General features: G+C 33.5%; 1 protein-coding gene across 31 annotated transcripts in view; it reads right to left on the minus strand.

Annotated features, from left to right (window-relative positions):
• relch (RAB11 binding and LisH domain, coiled-coil and HEAT repeat containing) overlaps positions 1 to 19,858 on the minus strand; it is a 158,506-nt gene that overhangs the window by 17,003 nt on the left and 121,645 nt on the right. For 16 of the 31 annotated variants that reach the window (XM_073940156.1, XM_073940154.1, XM_073940152.1 and 13 more), the window contains 7 exon segments: positions 19,347 to 19,470; positions 19,140 to 19,188; positions 15,926 to 16,005; positions 15,735 to 15,841; positions 11,231 to 11,330; positions 6,214 to 6,296; positions 4,087 to 4,150 (listed from right to left, as the gene is read on the minus strand). In XM_073940156.1, coding sequence (XP_073796257.1) covers positions 4,087 to 4,150; positions 6,214 to 6,296; positions 11,231 to 11,330; positions 15,735 to 15,841; positions 15,926 to 16,005; positions 19,140 to 19,188; positions 19,347 to 19,470 — 607 coding nt within the window. 31 annotated transcript variants of the gene reach the window in all.

The following is a 19,858-nucleotide window of genomic DNA, read 5'->3' on the forward strand; positions in this document are numbered from 1 at the left end:
TTCAGACATCGAGACGCCACACAGGTCAAGTCGCAAAACTGAGGCTGGTGCAGCTGACAGGTAGAATAGCTGAAGCCTTTGCGAAATCTGTTAAAATACAGCACTGAAAATAATAGGCACAAATGTCCTTGAGTCAAAAAGTCTATCTTTATCTGTCACAACGCAATTGGAGCCAATGTTATGTAGGAGTTGTGTAGCCTATTAATAATATTAATTCTAATAAAATGAAAACCAAAATAAACTATTCATTGCATTTTTCGTTTGATAAAAATATACATAAACGAAAAAAACTCAAAAGGGTGGCTAGTTTGTATTAATGTGTCTTAATATTAATAAAAATATGCTCAGTCTATTTAAGATTAACGATTATATACTGCGCACCACATTACTGAACTCTAATATCTCAGAGGGAGATTATATTAATCGATAGACAACATTAACTTAAGAGAATTTAAAAATAAAAGGTATTTTAAAAAAGGAACAACACTCAAATCGGCAACAAATAAAACATCTGGCCAGGGTATGCTGTGTGTAATCCGCCACTGACATACGACACCTTGCAGCGCCTGTCAACTGCCGCTTGTGAGAGAGAGCTCAAAGCTGGTATCGATATAACCAAAAAAGCAAGATCATATAGTTATAAACATTCCATAACAATACTTATCAACATATTTATCCATTTACATGTTGTTTATTGAGGTTGTGTGATCTATATAGGCTGTCTGATCTTTACTGAAGCTGTAAACTGACTCGCGTGCGGTGATGTTTAGCTCTGACAAGGCGCTTTTATTTAGCCTGTAGTCTTTAGATTTTCTACATAATGTTTAATTTCTTAACACTTCTTTCATTTTTTAATTTAAAGTTTATATATAAAATGAGTGCTAGCTTGTTTAGTTGTGATCATTATGCAAGGATCATATTTCATATTCGGTTTATTCTTCAATAGCCTTTAGATTCGTTAACAAAGTATTTTATAAACGGATTGTTCATAAGGACTAAGCTATTAATATATAATGAATTAGGCTAATTATTACTTTAAGAAATCAAAAGCAGGCAGGCCAACAAAAGACAACTAAATATGTTCCCCCTGTTGGCAAATGTAACCAAAAAGCCATCTTTGTGTGTGCGCAACAAGCTGTGCATCTGAGAGTGTGTTCAGCACGATGGGGAACATAGTGAGCCCCACAAGATCCCATCTTAACCCAGAGATGGTCAACATATTGGCCAGGATTCCTGGCAAAAAAAACATGTAAACCTCACTGTTAATAAATGCCAAATTACAGTGTCTTTGTTTATTTATTTTATTTAATTTTTTTAAAGACTGTGTCGACCTGTCATTTTTGTAATGTAATTTTGAAAGTTTTTCTTTTATATTTCTTCCTTGTACATTCGTTTAATCTTATTTAAACTTTGTGCAATTTAATTATTTATCTTTCTATTGTATTTTATTATTCATTTTAAAAACATTCAAACATTCATCACATTCGTCCATTCAAACAATTGCCGCAAAACTGAAAGTGAAAGTATTATACGCACGCATTTTAAGCAATTTAAACGCAAAAAAAAAAGAGGAAACAACCACCCCCACGCTGATTCCGGTATTGCCGGTTTTGTCACATGTTGATTAACCGGTGGGCAAATTTCCTCATCGTCACAACCCTAATACATACGATTATTTCAATATTCTAAATAATTAAATATTTAAGAGATAAACTCGAGTAAAATATATACACAAACATCTGTTACTTTAGTATCTTGTAGTAAGTTTTAATATAATTTGTTCTAACAAAACAATTACATTTACATTATGCAATATTAATAATCAAAACTTACTACAAATTATATATTTATATTTATAAAAAAAATTTAATGCAATTAACGCAGTTGCAGGTTTTATTTACTTCCTGTTGTGGTTGACGTTTGTTTAACATGCAAAGTAATATAGATAAGACTAAGGAAGCACTTTTTAAAGGCAAGTTTCAGTATAAAACAATTAATGTCACATCACAAGGCTCTCCAGAGTTTCATGCAATTTCAGGTGTGTCATTTTTAACTTTCGACTTCTGTTTTAATGTAATTTGTTACCGCATGGCGAATGGAAAGAAAAACGTCCACATTTTGTGATTCGGTGGTCCTTATAGGTAATCAAAAATCACTGCTTACATGGTAGATTCTTAATAAGAGTATTATCTTAATCATATTAAAATTGGAGTATTGGTGTCTTATGTAAATGTACTCAGAAAGTGTAAAATGAAGTCGCGAGCTTTCAAAGACAGCGTATTCCTCTTCATGCCTTTCTGCATGAGCCCTCCATTGTTACATTAAGATTGACGTGTTTCCTCCCTAAACGCAACAAAAGCATATGCTTCGTGTTGTTGTGTCAGAATCCTTGTGAAATACAACCATACTTTAGAACGTTTAGTTTAAGCAAATTTGATGAATGCGATCATGCGTGTTGAATCTGAAGGAAGTTGCTCCGACTGCCCTGTCATTGCACGAATTGTGCGTGTCTGTGTGTCTGTCTATCTGTCTGTGCGTCTGTGTCAGGCCCGTGCTCAGAACACAGACCCTTACAGGGGCAGGTGCTTAACGCGATCGCAAAGTGAAGAGCAAGTGCCTCCTGAGAAGTGCACCTCAGCCAATGAGGGCAGACGGGCAGTTGCTCTAGCCATTGGGCCACCCCCCTCTGCACGAGCCTGGTCTGCGTGTCTGTGTGTGTGTGCGCGCGTGCGTTTCTTAGCAACAAAACACTGTTGTCCGTAGCCACTAAATCAAAAAGTTTTGAATTGCCTTGAGATTAGCATTGCACTCCAAGCTCACATCATTCAAAAGAAAAGGTCCACATTGTCCCCCGATAATGTCAACAGACTGGACTGTCTTAGCAACTGGATGAATGTTAAGGAGGACTAAGCAAAATTGTTTCTACTTTATAATTAATGTTCTCAACTCACAGCAATACAACTTTACAATGAGTTCAATTGTTTGTATTCAATACTTTATTATTATTATTATCATAATTTTCCAATTTCCATATCTGCAATGCCTGTATTTTGGCATTTTTTTTGCATTTTTTTCTTTATTGGCATTGATTGTTTTAAAATTCAAATGGCATTAACATGCCTGTGTTTTAATTTCTGTAATAAATGCGGCTGTCAAGCCAGGATCTTGATGGTTTATTGTGGGTTGGTTGTTTACATAAAGAAATCTGTGTTACAAGTTAAACAAAAATTCTAATAAACAATTTTATTTTGAATTTCATTAGTCTTAGTCTTGCATTTATGATAATTTTACATTTGATTAGCCAAAATGATAAGTTTCAGTCTTTTAAATGTGATTAATTGCGATTAATCGTGATTAGTTAATTTTTTTTTGATCGATTGACAGCACTAGTATGTATGTATATATATATATATATATATATATATATATATATACACACACACACACACACACACACACACACACACACACACACACACACACACACACACACACACACACACATTGACACATACACACATTGATTAACAGCATTAATATGTATATATATATATATATATATATATATATATATATAATTTGGAGTAACACACACACACTATATATATATATATATATATATATATATATATATATATATATATATATATATATATATATATATATATATATACATACACACACACACACACAAATTATTTTAGCTAAAATGGTTTTAATTAATAACCATTTTTGTTATTGAAAAAGGTACTAATATTATTATTGATAATAATAATGATAATAATAATAATAATAATAATAATAATAATGATAATAACAACAACAACAACAATAATGATAATAACAAGTATTCACCTAATTAATTTAAGGATTTGTTTTTTTTTTATACAATTCTCTATTACACTATAATAATGACAATTTAAGCAGGGACACATGATTCAGTGGCATGAAATTTTTCTAAAACCACTAGTCCAAAAAATTTGCATCACCACCCTCGGTTTTTGGGTTTTAAAGGTTATATTATATGTTGCATTTTATAATATACTGCATGACCTTAAACAAGCAACAACAAAAACAAAGCAGTACCTCTTTTTGCGTAACAGTTTCCATAATTGTCCCGAAGGCAGGTATCGTAGATATCCTCACCGAGCTAAAACCACACAAAACCTGTCAGTGCACGTCCAAAAGAAACCACACAATCCCCAATAACATGATCAAAAGATGGAACAAAACTATGAGATGCAAATCAATCACTTTATGGAAAATGTGGCAAGCAAGATGATTAATGATCAATCCCATATGAGTATGATAAAAACCATAACAGAAATGAACAAAAATGTAAAATAAAAACATCCAACCAATAGAATGCGGAGAGGAGATATTGTTTTGTTTTGTTTAAAAGGTCTCATAGCTGTGGTTAACTCACAATTCAGGACCACTGCACAAGGTAATAAGGGCCGGGGCTACTCGCTTGTCAATTAAGGCTTCGCTCATGCCTCGAAGAACCCGCTGCAAACCAGTCAGATGCAAAAGAGAGACGAGGGGGTCAAACACAGATGGCCAACAATCTAGCAGGGAACGGAGATTTTAGTGCTAAGGGTTTATTTTGGGGAAGGGGAGAGATCGATTGGCAGCCAAACGGATGAACAGATGAGCTCGACTGAAGGCATGGATGGATTGTGGAAAGCAAGGCAGCTTCACGGAGCGTGCGGTGGTTTAGTGGAGGCTGAATGAAGAGTGTTAGTACATCGAGCATGTGAGACAAAAATACGCACAAGTCTCTCGAGCCTTGGTTTCATCTGGAGGGCCAGCAATTGTATACAGTACAGCAACATTAGAGAGAATCCCAAATATACAAAGAGTAATTACTCTGTATCAGGTGGGATAGTGTTTTTTAGTTTTGTTTGTTTAATGCGGCCATATAAAAAAAGAAGCATATTTCTAGATTTGAACAATTTAATTAGTTTTTCCATTTGTAATCTAATCTAATCTAATATAATATAATATAATATAATATAATATGCTTTTTTTGCAATTAAACACAGTTGAAACCTAATTGTTAATTAATATGATATAAAAATTTGATATAGTAATATAATATAGTGCCATAATATAATTAACATAATATATTACTTTTTTAGCATTTAGTTTTGAACTGTTTTTAATTGCTAAAATTAATTACTTTATCAAATATAATATTAACAAACCAACTAGGTTTTAAATGCATTTTATTTAATAATATAATATAATATAATATAATATAGTAATTTAATTTAGTATTACAATATAATTACCATTATATAATAATTTTTAGCGATTAAACAGTTGAAACCTAGTTATTTATGAATATAATACAATATAATAATACAATACAATATAATTAATATAATAATATTATATATTATATATAATAGTTTTTTTAGCATTTAAAAACAGTTGAAACCTAGTTGTTTATTAATATAATATAATATAATACAATTTAATAAACAATAACATGATATAATAATTTATAATATAATAATATATTGTAATATAATATAACAGTTTTTGCAATTAAACACAGTTAAAACTTTAAACTCTAATGTTTATTAATATAATATAGAAATTTGATATAGTAATATATTATAGTACCATAATATAATTAACATAATATATTAGTTTTAGCAATTAGTTTCCAACTGTTTTTAATTGCTAAAAAATTGCTAAAAAATCATATTATGTTGATTATATTATTTTAATATAATATATTACTATATCAAATATAATATTAATAAACAACTAGATTTTAACTGTGGTTAGTTTAGTTTATTAATATAATATAATATAATATAATATAATATAATATAATATAATATAATATAATATAATATAATATAATACGCACATTCGCTAAAATGGTCAGTTTTAGATATATACAGACTTCTGATTGAGGAGATTTTCCTTTTTACTCTATTATAGTAATTATAAAGATTATTTTTCACATTATGATAATGGTAATTTTGAAGGACGGTGTTGCTAAATGTGATTAAAACAATTGGGTGATTGATTATGTGGAAATGTCTCGATGCGTTTATCTGGGCATTTATTTAACCCAATAAATAGTGGCTCAGTCCATCACTTTCTGGAGGAAGGGGCTTATAATAAAGGCGTGGCCTCCTGACAGAACCAAGGCAGAGCGAGGTGCGTGGATGAAGGAGGCAGGAGGAGACTTACATTTCAGGATCACTGGAGAGAGTGATAAGTGCTGGAACAACTCTCTGAGCTACTAGCGTTTCATTCACCCCCTTCACCAACAGCTGATTGGTCAGAGCAGGGGTGATGTCACACAGGATGCATGGAAAGAGCGAGCACAGTGTCATGAACACCGCAGAGAGAAAGAGAGAGAGAGGAACAAAAGAACACAAAAAACGGTAACAAACTAAAAAACAGTGCAGACATACAACGAAAAAATAAAACATGACGGAAGCCCAAAGTGGCGCTACACACAATAATTACAACCCCCACTGCAAAATCGTTGGGACATTAGTAAAATTTAATGAAATCAAGAACTTCAAGATTTGTTGATTCTCTTTAAATGTTTTTTTTTTTTTTGAATGACAAAAGTACAAAGAAAAGATTTCCAGTTTTTGGTATATATGCAATGCGTTTTGTAACTATAAACTAATTTTGATGGCTGCAACACACAAAAAAATACACATCAGGGCTCGATGATAAGGACTGGGGCCAGCATGTGAGACGCTCGGGACAGTAGACAGGATCATTACTGTGCTGCCTTGTCACTAAAATTTAATTTGTCTGTGACTTTGTCAATTGCGTACAAAAAGAGTACTTTTCACACCTAGATGTTTGTTTCGGAACCTGTCTCTTTTGGCCAGTTGGCGTGATTCGTTTAGCATATGTGAACGCAGCAATCGTGCGATCCGCGATCTGCGATCCGCGCTAAAACAATCCGTCCGAGACTGCCTAAATGAGGTGGTCTCAGCTTGAAACAAACTCTGGAGTGGATCGATTGTAGTGAGAAAGCAAAATGATCCAATAAACTAATGTACCAGACTATATCACAGTGTATTATGGTTGTGTAATAGCCATATATATGGCTAAATGAAGAGAGGAATATGAATAGGGCGGGATGTCATTCCTACCAGTAAATGTGCGTTCCATGTTGAATATGAAAATAAAAGCATGCTGGAATAGTGTGGTTTATTCGTTAAGAAAATTGACAAAAATTACCATCTAATCATTTTTCCATAATTTTTTCTTATAATATTTTGTATCAGGCCTATTGTTTTGATAATTTCTGCACAGACACCTGGAAAGAAAGATCAACATTGATCTGCTTAATGATCTAACTGCAGTCCCGGTTCATTTATTATTCATCTGAACAATTTAAGCCTAAAATGCATAAAACTAGCTAACTTTTTATTTTTATATTATTCTATATCTATATTCAAAAGATAGATTTTTACAAAACTTGACAACTGAAATAAGGCTATGAGAAAGTCTTACCTCTCTGATTTATATTTGGTGACAATGTCTGTGGGTGTCAAAAAAGTGTGTGTGTGTGTGTGTGTGTGTGTGTGTGTGTGTGTGTGTGTGTGTGTGTGTGTGTGTGTGTGTGTGTGTGTGTGTGTGTGTGTGTGTGCATGTGCATGTATGTATGTATTCATGTATGTATGTATGTATGTATGCATGTATGTATGTATGTATGTATGTATGTATGTATGTATGTATGTATGTATATGTATGCATGTATTTTTTATAATTTAGTTACATCACAATTGTATTTTTTAAATTGTCAGTATTTTAAGAAAAGCTTTGCTGAAGTTACATTTGGCTAAAAAATTGCTATTAACTTCTTTTGTTTTTTGGTGAAGCCAGAGAAAAATTTTTAGGGCAAGTAAAAATCAGAAACACTGGCCTGATCGGGCCAGTATAAAAAAAAAGCGCTGAACCCTCCACATATAGGCAGGTGAATACGAGGGATTCAATGACAACCACACACTGTTAAGCAACTAATGTTATGTCATGTGAGATTGGACAATTTTATTTGTAAAACTAAAAGAAAATTTATATCCTGATTATCCTCAATTCCCAAAGAAATAAGTTTTGTAAAAGGAAAATTTGTAAATTTTCATTACCGGGACAAATGGTTCTAAGAATGGTCAGAAACGGTTTCATTTGCATTTACATGTGAGCCTGGAATGGTTGCAAACTATTTTCTGTATGGATTTCTAGGTATGGTTAGACAACCAAGCTGAACTGGTAAAATGTGTGCATATGACATCGCCACTGTTCAAAGAGAAGCAAAAATGATTGTGTCTTATGTCAGCGAACACAAAATTTCTGTACATTTGCAGAAAACTATTTATGTGGGCAGTGAAAACATTGGATTTTTTCTGTACTTTTGTTAGTCAAATAAAGTCATACATAAGAAAATGCAATAAAATCAAGTGATTTTTATATCAAAATGTCCAAACTTTTTTTGCAATTGGGGCTGTAAACAAAAATAAAGGCTAAAGAGGCCAGGCAAATTTAACTAAAGCTATGACCACAGATGAAGAGAAGGGGGTTTTTCTCAGAAGGAAGAGTTTATTAACACTCCTCGAACCTTCAAAACAGATTTGTACGGGGTGGGGAGGATGAAATGTAGGGGTTTGTTACGTAATTTTCAAATGGCAATAGCAAGCGTGCTGTGGTGCAAAGACACACGGATGCTTTAAAGCTGCAACGACTTCAAATACAGGTAAACATTCAGTGATTTGACAAGTAACAGGGAGGACAAGGCACAAAGGGGGCCCTAGAGGGAGTGTGGACAGCTCTGAAAATACATTTTTACCACCTTAAACTACATAACAGCATTTTAAAAACATTACATTTCAGCTAAAAACAAGCACTAGATGAAAACTAATCATTTGACTGGCCTAAATGAAGACAGACTTAAAACTTAAAGGGATAGTTCACCCAAAAATGTGAAAGAAAGACTTTTGTGAGTGCACTATTGTGAAGCCTAGCTGTGAATTAAAGGTAATAATGCTGTAAATAACATTGCGTTTCTTGCACAATCCAATTGTTTGGCTTCATAACACCTTGATGTATCATCAAGAACGATGTTTTTGACTTTTAAAGTGGATTTACATGGATTTTTTAAACCACCAAGGACCTCAGTTTTAACGAAAAATCTTTTTTAAGGGTGCCTGTTCACCAAAGTATTTTTTCTTAAAGGGCCATGAAACCCCCTCGTTTCAGCAGGGTGTTTTCACACCTCTGCTTTGGAGAAAAGTCAGAAAAGTGGGCGTGTCCAGCTCTGTTTAGGGGGGAGTGTCGGAGGAACTAAAGTGGGATGGTGTGGGAGTGTCTATTTGGGCACGCGCGAGTTTCAGTCAAAATACACACACATGAGAAAGTGATGGTGTTTAACCTACATGGACATCTGTAGTCGAATAATTTGCCAAATTATTCAATGTTGGATTTTAACTGCAGTTTGGCTCTTTCATTTAGGGAATTCATTCATGCCCCTTGCGACAAACGCGATATTTGATTCGAGGATCTGCTCTAAGCGTGTATTTTTCATGCAATGTTTGATACCGCACGGCGAATGAGAGAAAAAAAAACTCTGCATTTCCCAGAAACTTAGATGCACATGGCAGGTAGCGTCAGAAAGCCGCGTGTGTTATTCCGGTCACAAAATGCGGTGCTATGTTTGCACTCAGTGCAATAGTTAACTTAATTCGATACGAACAAACTGAATAAACAAAGAGCACTGGTCGCTCACTTACCAAATCTGTAGAGACAGGACAATCACCAGCAACAAGAGCCGCGTTTTTATGAAGAGAACACTAACGTTACAAGCGAATCCGGATTTCAGCGTTTGCAGATGTGAACAGCTCTCAGGTAAACAATGTTCCTCCTTAGACACCCAAGTTATTGTTGTCGAGCGTCGCGTACACTGTTAATTCACACGTGATCCAGCTGAGCTCTCACAGAGAGAAAATGAAAACGAAACTTAATGGCAGCAAACTATAAAAGCAACACTTCACGCTTGTTTTGCCAACACATCGTGGCTTCTTTGTGGCGTAAACACGGTGACACTAATGAATATTAATGAAGTTGCACAATAGAGCGCGCTGATTGGTTTGAACCAAGCCTTACTCATGCATTAATGCAACACACTGTAAGACGTAATAAGACTCACTTTGGCACAGACGCCCAGTCTGCACGCTGGAACACACGCTATTATGTCATGACGGTGACGCAGCTTCAAAAATTAGTTTCAAACAGGAAGTACGAATTTGCTTGAAATAATGCAAAAACAACCAATTTACACTTTTTAGTGAAATATAGGTGTCCTAATAGTGTTTTTAGCAGTGTGGGACACATATACGACTGTCAACAGCTCAAAAAATGTGTTTTGGTGTTTCGTGACCCTTTAAGAGAAGCTAAATTTTTTCACTTGTTTTCAAAAAGAGTGGCTAATATTTTTAGATTGCCCAAAGTTTGAAGAGGCACTGACCGCTCTGCGTCTTTTTAAAAATGCGATGACAGTTGGAGAAGTGCTCAAAACTGAGCATTTTTGGAAGAGCGCTGGCATTTTAAGCTTCACAAAAGCACTTTGGTGGATAAGTGCCCAAACCCAATATCATTTTAAAATATAATGACTTTGTTGAAACAAAACACATATTACTGCAGTACCCTTAGTTTTCCATGCATTTAATATACTCAGAAATAAATAGGAATGTTTTATTATAGCATTATACTATTGAAAAGGGAGAATTTCTACTGTTGGCTGTTGGCTTTTTGGACCTTCAAAAACAACATTCTCCTTGCAGAAAAAAAGATGTGCTCTTTATCGGACCCAAAAAGACAGTAATTCACCTTCAGAGTTCATTAATTGAAAGCTAGTAATTGAATTTTTTCACCTCAACAGATGAATATGATCTGGCAAAAATGGCACAGGGTTCACTCTAAAGTGAATGATCAGAAAAACTGCTATGGACATTTTAATAGTTATAAAATTCTGGTGGCTGTGGTAATATTCTACTGTGTAAAAAACAAACAAACAAACAAACAAACAAACAAAAAATGAGTGAGTAAATGGCTAAATTCCACTTTATGGGTGAACTATTGCTTTAAGTGCACTTAAATTATGTATTAACTATAATTATTATATAATTTATTAACTATATATAAACAATGTCAATATTTTAAAGCCTGAACTGGAGTCAGTGCTTACCTCAAACATGCGTGCAGCAGTGCAGCGGACCAGTGCAGATGTATGGACCACTCCATACCACAGCACTGTCAGGAGTAGCTCATGATAGGCCGGGTTTGCCCTGCAGACAGGAAGTAACGGGTAATCACAAAATGACAGTTGATCAACCTACTAAACCTGATCTGCCTGTCCGTTAGATTGCCATTAGTGTGAAGCGTCTGGGGCATTTGACGGTGGATTGAATTTGGGAGTGATGCAACATCAGGGCATGTTTTTTCTTATATTTGCCATTATTGTATTATTTCTTATATTTGCCATTATTATAAAACATTATTGCTGATTTGTGCAGGGATTGACTTGAGGAATGGTGTGTGTTGTTGATAGAACTGTTACCTAATACCCTGTGCCAGCGTTGAGCCTTACAGATTGACTTGAAAATGTAAACAGTTTTATAGGTTATGCATTTCAACTTTTAAATGTATTAAATATTTCTGAATTTTATATTTTTAACAACAACATCATTAAAAAATATTTTGTGATTATTTATTTTTCACTTTGTTTGGCATCATCGCCATATTGCCTTTAAAATTGTAACAATGACTTTTTAAATAACGTTTGCTAATTTTCTAGCATTTTATTTTATTTAATGTCCTATTATTGCAAATTGAAATTTAAAAATTTTATTTCAGGCAGTTGCTAAAAAAAAAAAAAAAAAAAAAAAAAAAAATTGAACAAGTTTTAATTAACAAGTAAAAAAAGCTAAAACAAAAAATAAACAATAAAAAAAAACATTTAGAAAAATCTAAAATGTAAAATTAAATCAGGCCATTAATAAAATTAATAAATTACTCAGTAATACTGTAAATAGCTTTAAAATGTGAAAAACCATAACTATCAAAATATACAAAATTATGCAATACATAATATTTATAAAGACTTTTAAAACTAAATCATCATTAAACATTATTTTAAATGTATTTACTTGATTACACATTTATGTAAAAACAGTTCAATAATTAATTAAAAGTATTCAACTAAATATGAAAATTCTCTCATCATTTACTCTTGACATAAATGTTTGGAAGCACTTGAGGATCGGTAATTACAGAGTAAATGTTCATCTTTGAATGAACTATCTCTTTAAATGGTTAATAATAATAATAATAATAATAATAATAATAACAATAATAATAAAGTAGTAAAGAAATATAAAATATTTATAAGAAATACATAATTAATTTAATAAAAATAAATTGTTCTACAAAATATCTTTTGTAATTTGTTTTCATTTGCACATATTCAAATCTACTGCACGGAAAGTCATCCATTAACTCTTTGTTATGTTTTATTTGTCCTTTCTGGAGCTGGACCGCCTCAGGCTACAGTAAAACATCTTATTATGCATTCCACGCAAGTAATAAAATCATCCAAGCTTTACAGATCATGAAGGTGAGTAAATTATATCTATTATATAATAGATTTTAGTGACCTACAGTAAGCTCCATAAATATTTGGACATCGACACAATACTAACAATTTTGGCTCTATACACAAACACAACCAATTTGAAATGAAATGAAAAAGATGTGTTTTAACTGCAGACTGTTAGCTTTAATTTGAGGGTATTTACATCCAAATCAGGTGAACGCTCTATAGGAATAACAACAGTTTGCATATGTGCCTCCCACTTGTTAAGGGTCCAAAAGCACTGTAAGCTTTTTGAATGAGTAAATTAATAAGTTCACCCAAAATACGAACATTTCCTTACCATTTTTATTCACAGAAATGATTCTAATGTTTATGAATTTCTTCTGTTAAACACAAAATGAGATATTCTGAAGAATGTTGGGGAAAAACTGCCATTGATATCCATAGTAGGAAGAATATGCCAACATTGATGTAAAACAAAAACAAAAAAAAAGAAAATGTGGCATCACGGTTTAGTTTTTTTAGAGATAGTTTTACATGCAAAAACATTATTGTATCCGCAGATGTTGTCAAAACCTCATGATGTCAATACACTCCCCTTGTCTGGTGTGTGATTCGTGTCATGTGATGTTATCGTAATGTGCAAAGCCTGTTTGAACTAGGCCATGAGTTGCATCTAAACATCTACAGTATATGTTGTACATATGCATCTGTCATAACAAGCCCTTTTCTCTCACATACACACAAACACACAAGCACACACTTAATGCATCATTTCCTTCGACAAGTTCAAATAGTCGTCAAACAACATGGATGACTTTTCATTTTTTTTAAACAATTGGTTTAAATTTCAAATGTGATGTGGCAAGCGTTAGGGCTAAACTCTAGTTTCTCTTTGTTTTGGTCTCAGTGTTTCCTTAATATAAATTACAGATAGTTCCCAGGGTAAAAAAAATGTATTACGAATCAAGATATGTAAATTTGTGTATATTTTTGCAAACAAAACAATTAACGAAAACCAGTAAAATCTGCAAAAAAGAAAGTACAAAATCCTGCAGAGACTGTGGATTACAGTGAAAAGAATTCTTCTGACTGAGTTGTTTTTCAGACCACATTCCATCAATGAACAGATAATAAAGACAATAATAATATTGCCAGTTTGCATATTTTAACAAGTATTACTAACTTATATCTTTTTAAAAAATGCGTTATCTGCAAAAATTGCTTTTAAGCCCAAAAACTAGGGCTTGACATCAACACCTGCCAGCCCAATGCAGGTAGATTTCAGCTGTGGCGGTTAGATAGACACCCCCACTAACCACTTTGGCTGGTTAAAAATATTTTTTAAATTGCCAGAGCTGCCTCATCCCTGAAGATTATAATTTTAGTTTAAGACCGTTTGTTAATATGCGAGCAAATGTGATTTTAGAACCAAGAAGCAGCACGATTAACAACTGTTCAAGGCAACAAAAAAAGCAGCTGAATACTGAATGAGAGGATGATCACGGTGAGACACAGGCGATCCTCGCTCACTGACATTATGAGCGAGCCAGAGCTGATGTGAAGCGTGTGAGTGCTTAAACGGTCACATTTCCTTGCGCAAAACAACCTTGCCTGGAAAATCAACTGGTGTGATCGTTTCTCTTTGAAATGCATAACGGTACTCCTGCACCCACAGTCCTGCTGCTTTAAACAGTTCTCCAGATTATTTGAGTGCAGCAGCGGTTGCTGCTTTCGCTTTTACCATTCTTTGAACAGATTATTAATGGGCCTAATGTTACCATATTCATGTGGTCATCCTTTCACTATCGCACACAAAATGTTTTTCATATGCTTCCTTTTGCTTAGAGTTATTTTTGTTAATAAGGTTCAATTATCACCCTTTACATTAACATTGCTTTAATAGTAGATAAGCTCTCTATATATCTATAGTTACCTGATGATCTGGGATCTTTAGCCTAGGAAAACTATTTTCCATAGTCTTAGATAAATGAGAATATTTTTTAATGTCAAACATTTTTGTTGAATAAAAAAATACATGTATACAGCTATATGTAGCTTGTTTTGACACATTGTTCAAAATTAATAAATAATAATTCTAATTATAAAAATAAATAAATAATTAGTTTTTTTGTGGCCAGAAAAAAAGGTAAATCCTTAGTGTTGAGCCCTAAAAAGTCTAAATAAAATAAAAACCAAAAAGATTAGAGGCATGTAGACATAACACATTATTTAAATCAAGCAATTTTAGCCTGCCAAAGTCAAATTTATACATATAAAATATATTTTCCCTACAACAGTAATTGTGGAAATTGAAAATGGTGAGTGGCTAGTAACATTGGAAAACTACTAGCCAGTGGCTGGTGATCAAAAAAGTGAGTGTTAAGCCCTAGTTGCAACTATTAGATGGAACACATTTAGATGCAACACATTTAACATGCTAAAGTCAAAAAAGTAAAGAAAAGATGCACACACTTGAGGTATACGTTTGGACATGTTTGTGTAATTCTATTAAACTATTAATGTATTAAACAATAGTTTAATAGATTTATTGATGTTAAATAATTCCCAAACCATTAAAAATAATATAATAGATGTTGTTTTTAGGCATTCATGATTAAATAAAAAAATAAAAAAAATAAAAAAAAACAACAACAACTGTGAACAGGGCAATTTTTCCTCATGAGCGGGAATGAAAAACCCGAAGTGGTTCCTAAGCGGAGCGCTTATACAGAAGAGAACGCGCTTTGGCTCCATATTTATTTATAATTTATTTAATATTTAAGACATTTATTACAAGAATAACACAGCAACTTACATAAATCCATCATAGACTCACTGCAATTCACATAAATCTGTCTTAGCAACGGAAAACTTTATGATTAGCAATTTTTCCCAACATTCTTGTTTTGTGTTCAACAGAGGACAGAAACTCAAACAGGTTTGGAGCAACTGAAGGGAGAGTAAATGATGACAGAATGTTCATTTTTGGGTGAACTATCCCTTTAAATGCTGGGTTCACGTCTCCAAGTAAGTCATTTGATCTAATCTTAAAGGAATTCCAGCATGAGATGAGCTCATGCAGAAAGACACTCACCCCAGCTCTACAAATGAAGCCTTCAGACTGTCGAGAGGAGCATGGGAGAGAGATAAAGTGGTCATGACATCCTCAAGAAAACCCACCAGGAGCTTGCGATCCTCCTCCTGCAGATAAAAGCCTCTGTTAGAAAGAAGGTTTTGTGAGTTCTGACATCATATCATATAGCAGACCTATGACCACAGGCCTACCTGATTGTAGCATGTCAGGACTCCGGTTGCATAGATGGGCACCGTAGCCTTTGTAAGGATACCATTTCCTGCGGTGGCATCTGCAATGTATAATGGTTGTTATAAACTTATTTCTGTCATGAACACTCTCGGGATTAGTATAGTAATGAATATCTATATGGTGTTACGAGTAGTTGTAGTGTAGTGTAGGCTTGTGTGTGATGTTTCTTTCCCTCGCTCTCTTTTTCTCTCTCTCTCTCTCTCTCTCTCTTTCGCTTACTTTCTCTAGCTCTCACTTTCATTTCTAAGTATTCGCAGGTGAAGCCGATTACGTTAGGTTGGATCATGATGTATATAAATGTATGAATGCGGCTGTATATAAACCAGCAGAGAGCATGGATTCGATGGCTCCCCGCTTTCTCTCGATTCCCCGTGTATGCTCAGTGGAGATTATTGTTTAGGTGATCAAATGAGTGTTTGTTGCTTATATCTCTTTTGTGGCGTTTTGTGAGATGCCGATGTGACGTTGTTAATTCTAACCGGAGAAGCCCGGTTTTCTGTCTCCCTGTCTTGCTTGGAGCAGGGTAGGGAGGTTTGGTGCCTTTTACTTGTTATTTTCGTTTTCTCCTGTGTTTGTTAGTAGGGAGGTAAGTTTTCTGTATTTTATTTTATTATCTGTTTATTGTTATTTATTTTGGCTGAACCCCTCCTGATGTTATTTTTGCTCCTTATTTCTGTAAATAAATCATATTTTTTTGTTAATTCTCAGTGGTTGTGTTTTTGGTTTATATTTTGGGGAGAGAGAAAGCGCAGGGGCACCAGGGATTATAATTTTTATCCCAGTTATTGTTACGTTATGGTTAAACCTCTTTTTGATTAAAGACTTTTAATTTAATTCGTAACAATGGCAAAGTTGATATATTTGGTCTTGGCGGTATAGATCTGTTACGCTGCTGCTGCTTTGATTAAAATGGCAGAGCAAGTACCGAGACCTGCTACAGCCAGTATATACACGGACATGCCATCTGAGAATATAACATGCTGCTGCTGTGAACATATTACATATGTAACCCCCTTAGCTGATCTAAATCCAGGTGGAGCTAGGGTGGAGGAGGGTCTCAGAAAACGCACCGCAGCTTTACAGCTTGAAACGACATGAAGCATTTAAACTGATAAGAAGCAATCTCATTGACTGCTCATTGACAGCAACCAATCTCCTGTGCCATGTAGTTAATGACGCAGGACCAGATAAGGTAAACCTATCTGTCTGTGCATGCATAGACTTTCATGACAGAAATTTCACAAACATAATCACAAAGTGTCAATAAAATCTGACATTCAGGCAAAACACTCCAGGCAACAATACCGTTTTTGTCAACATCATTTTTTTAAGCTTGTAAATGAAACATTTGTAACAACCTTTTATCTCTTAAGCACACCATCAATTTGTGACTGTAGACTTCAATGACAATACATTTATGAAGACGGTTCTCAAAAATAAAAATTTTCCTCTGAACTGAACCAAAAATATCAACTTCAGCAGCACTTATTCTGAACTTCACAGTTTAATCATATCTACGCATGTTCTGAAGGTTTTTAAACTGTGATATTTTCATACTTGATGCGTCTGATTAAATACAAAATCTTATTTAACAAAACGGTGTAATTTTTTTTCAGGTTGTGCACAGTATATTCTGAAGAATAGAAGAATGCCAAAATCCTTAATGTAAAAATGCTTGACTAATATGCCTGGCAAATACATATTTTGAACCTAAATTTATACCTTGTTCAGATTTTTGTGCTTAAATTTACACATACATAATTAAATAATGCCTCATTTGCACATTTTAACATAGTAAATGCATTTTAGAAAACTTGCAATTCTTCAGTCAACAAACTGTGAAAGAATAGTAATAAATATTGCTCTTTATCTTTAAAACAACTTATTTTTTAAATGCAGTGTCTTCTCTTAAACTCTTTAAGGCCCAAGCTGTTTTTTACATGCATTTTTATTTCTCTTTGCTATTTAGGTTTTATTCTAATTAGCCTCAAATAAGCCTAAGTATCATCTTTTGATAAGATGTATTTTTAGAGAAAAATTATGTCTATATATGTGGACTCGTGGTCCGAATTTCCATAAAACACAATAGTCACCTTTGTGTAATAGAATGAAAAACTCTATTTCTACCTTGAACACAGCATTTTTTCCAGACAGTTTTTTAATGTATTCAGTTTTTAAAAAAATGTGCCCGTTTTGGACAGTTCAAATATTGTTTGGGACTTTTTATATGCTGCAAAAGAGTTGCAGGATGTCACTGTATGTCTGTAATAAAATATTAAGACATAAGAGCTAAAAATGTGCTGTCCACGTATGTGGTCACTAAGCCCTTGGAGGTTAAAGGGATATTTCACCTAAAAATTTACATTTCCATTTTTTACAAATAGTTAAAACTTCTATTAATTTTGTTCTTTTGCTGATCACAAGAAAATATATTCTGAATAGGGACATACTAAAATTAACATTCTGGGCCAAATTTTCATATTATTTCATATTATTATTTCCATTTTTGTATTATCTTTTTTGGTAGCAAATAAATAAATTAATAAATAAATAATCATAAATAATTAAAAAAAAATAATAATAAATTTTAAAAAAATAATAATTTAAAAAGTAAAATAAATATCTGTGCATCGCTAATTTTGAAGAAGAAAACAGCCACTTGCATCCACAGTAGGAACAAAAAGTGTTGTATGAAAATTGTATGAAAGTCAAAGGCTGTTTTTTTCTTCAGCATATGCTTTGTGTTCAACAGAAAAAAGAAACTCAAACAGGTTTGGAGCAAGTGGAGAATGAGTAAATGATGACAGAATTGTCATTTTTGGGTGAACTACCCCTTTAATTGAACACATCTGGTTTTAATTCAGCAATACTAAAATGATACAACATGCCCAGTTTTGCTGGCAGATACTTTAACCCTAGACTTTTTTTTAACTCTACAAACATTCAAAGTATGAAAGAAAAAGCTCCGTTTTCAAATCCCATGAAGAGTGAAAACACATATTTGACACACAAGTCTCCTGCATGGGAAAGAGATACAGAGCTTTTGTGTGTGTGTGTGCGTGTGTGTGTGCGTGTGTGTGTGTGTGTGTGTGTGTGTGTGTGTGTGTATTTCTCTTCCCAGTCGCTCTTCTGACAGCAGGAGTGTTATTTTTGGTTAACTGAACAGTCACTTACCCACATTCTCCTCTGATAGCCGCAGGATTTCTTGGAATTGAGGTTTTACCTTCAAAAAATGAGGGAAAAACAACACCTAAATTAGAGTGGAACTGCTGAACGATGTAACTGAGATGGACTATTTGAAGCACAAGCTCGATTTAGCTACTCTGCTTGGCCAATGAAGAAAAAGAAAAGGTGCTAGAGACAGATTCCTGCAAGTTGTACCTTAGTGTTGGTAAAGATTTTCCCAAATGTCCGACATAATCTCCAGAAGAATCTGGAAAACTCGTGTACACAGGTGGAGGAGGTGACGTTAATGCGGCCGACAATGTCTATTATCTGTGGTAAACTGAAGTATACAAAAAGCAAGAAAGCTAGATCATTTATATGTAACAAATTTAGGAAACAATGTACATTGTAATATGCATACGTATTTGAGCCAGCATTGATTAGATTTTTGTATCTTAAAAGAAAGGCAACAGCATTCTGCACTTTTAAACTTTTGATTTCAACAGCGCACACACACATACAGTATATATATATATATATATATATATATATATATATATATATATATAAAAAAGGGTGTAACAATACGTGTATTTGTATTGAATCGTTCGGTACGAGACTTACTCATTACCAACGGAACGATTCAATTCAGACTAACATCTAAAAAGATAAAAGGGAATAAGTACAAAATAAAATGTTTTCAGTGCAACAACGCTCAACATGGCATC

This window comes from Danio rerio, chromosome 24 (genome assembly GCF_049306965.1).
Source record: "Danio rerio strain Tuebingen ecotype United States chromosome 24, GRCz12tu, whole genome shotgun sequence".
Classification (NCBI taxonomy): domain Eukaryota; kingdom Metazoa; phylum Chordata; class Actinopteri; order Cypriniformes; family Danionidae; genus Danio; species Danio rerio.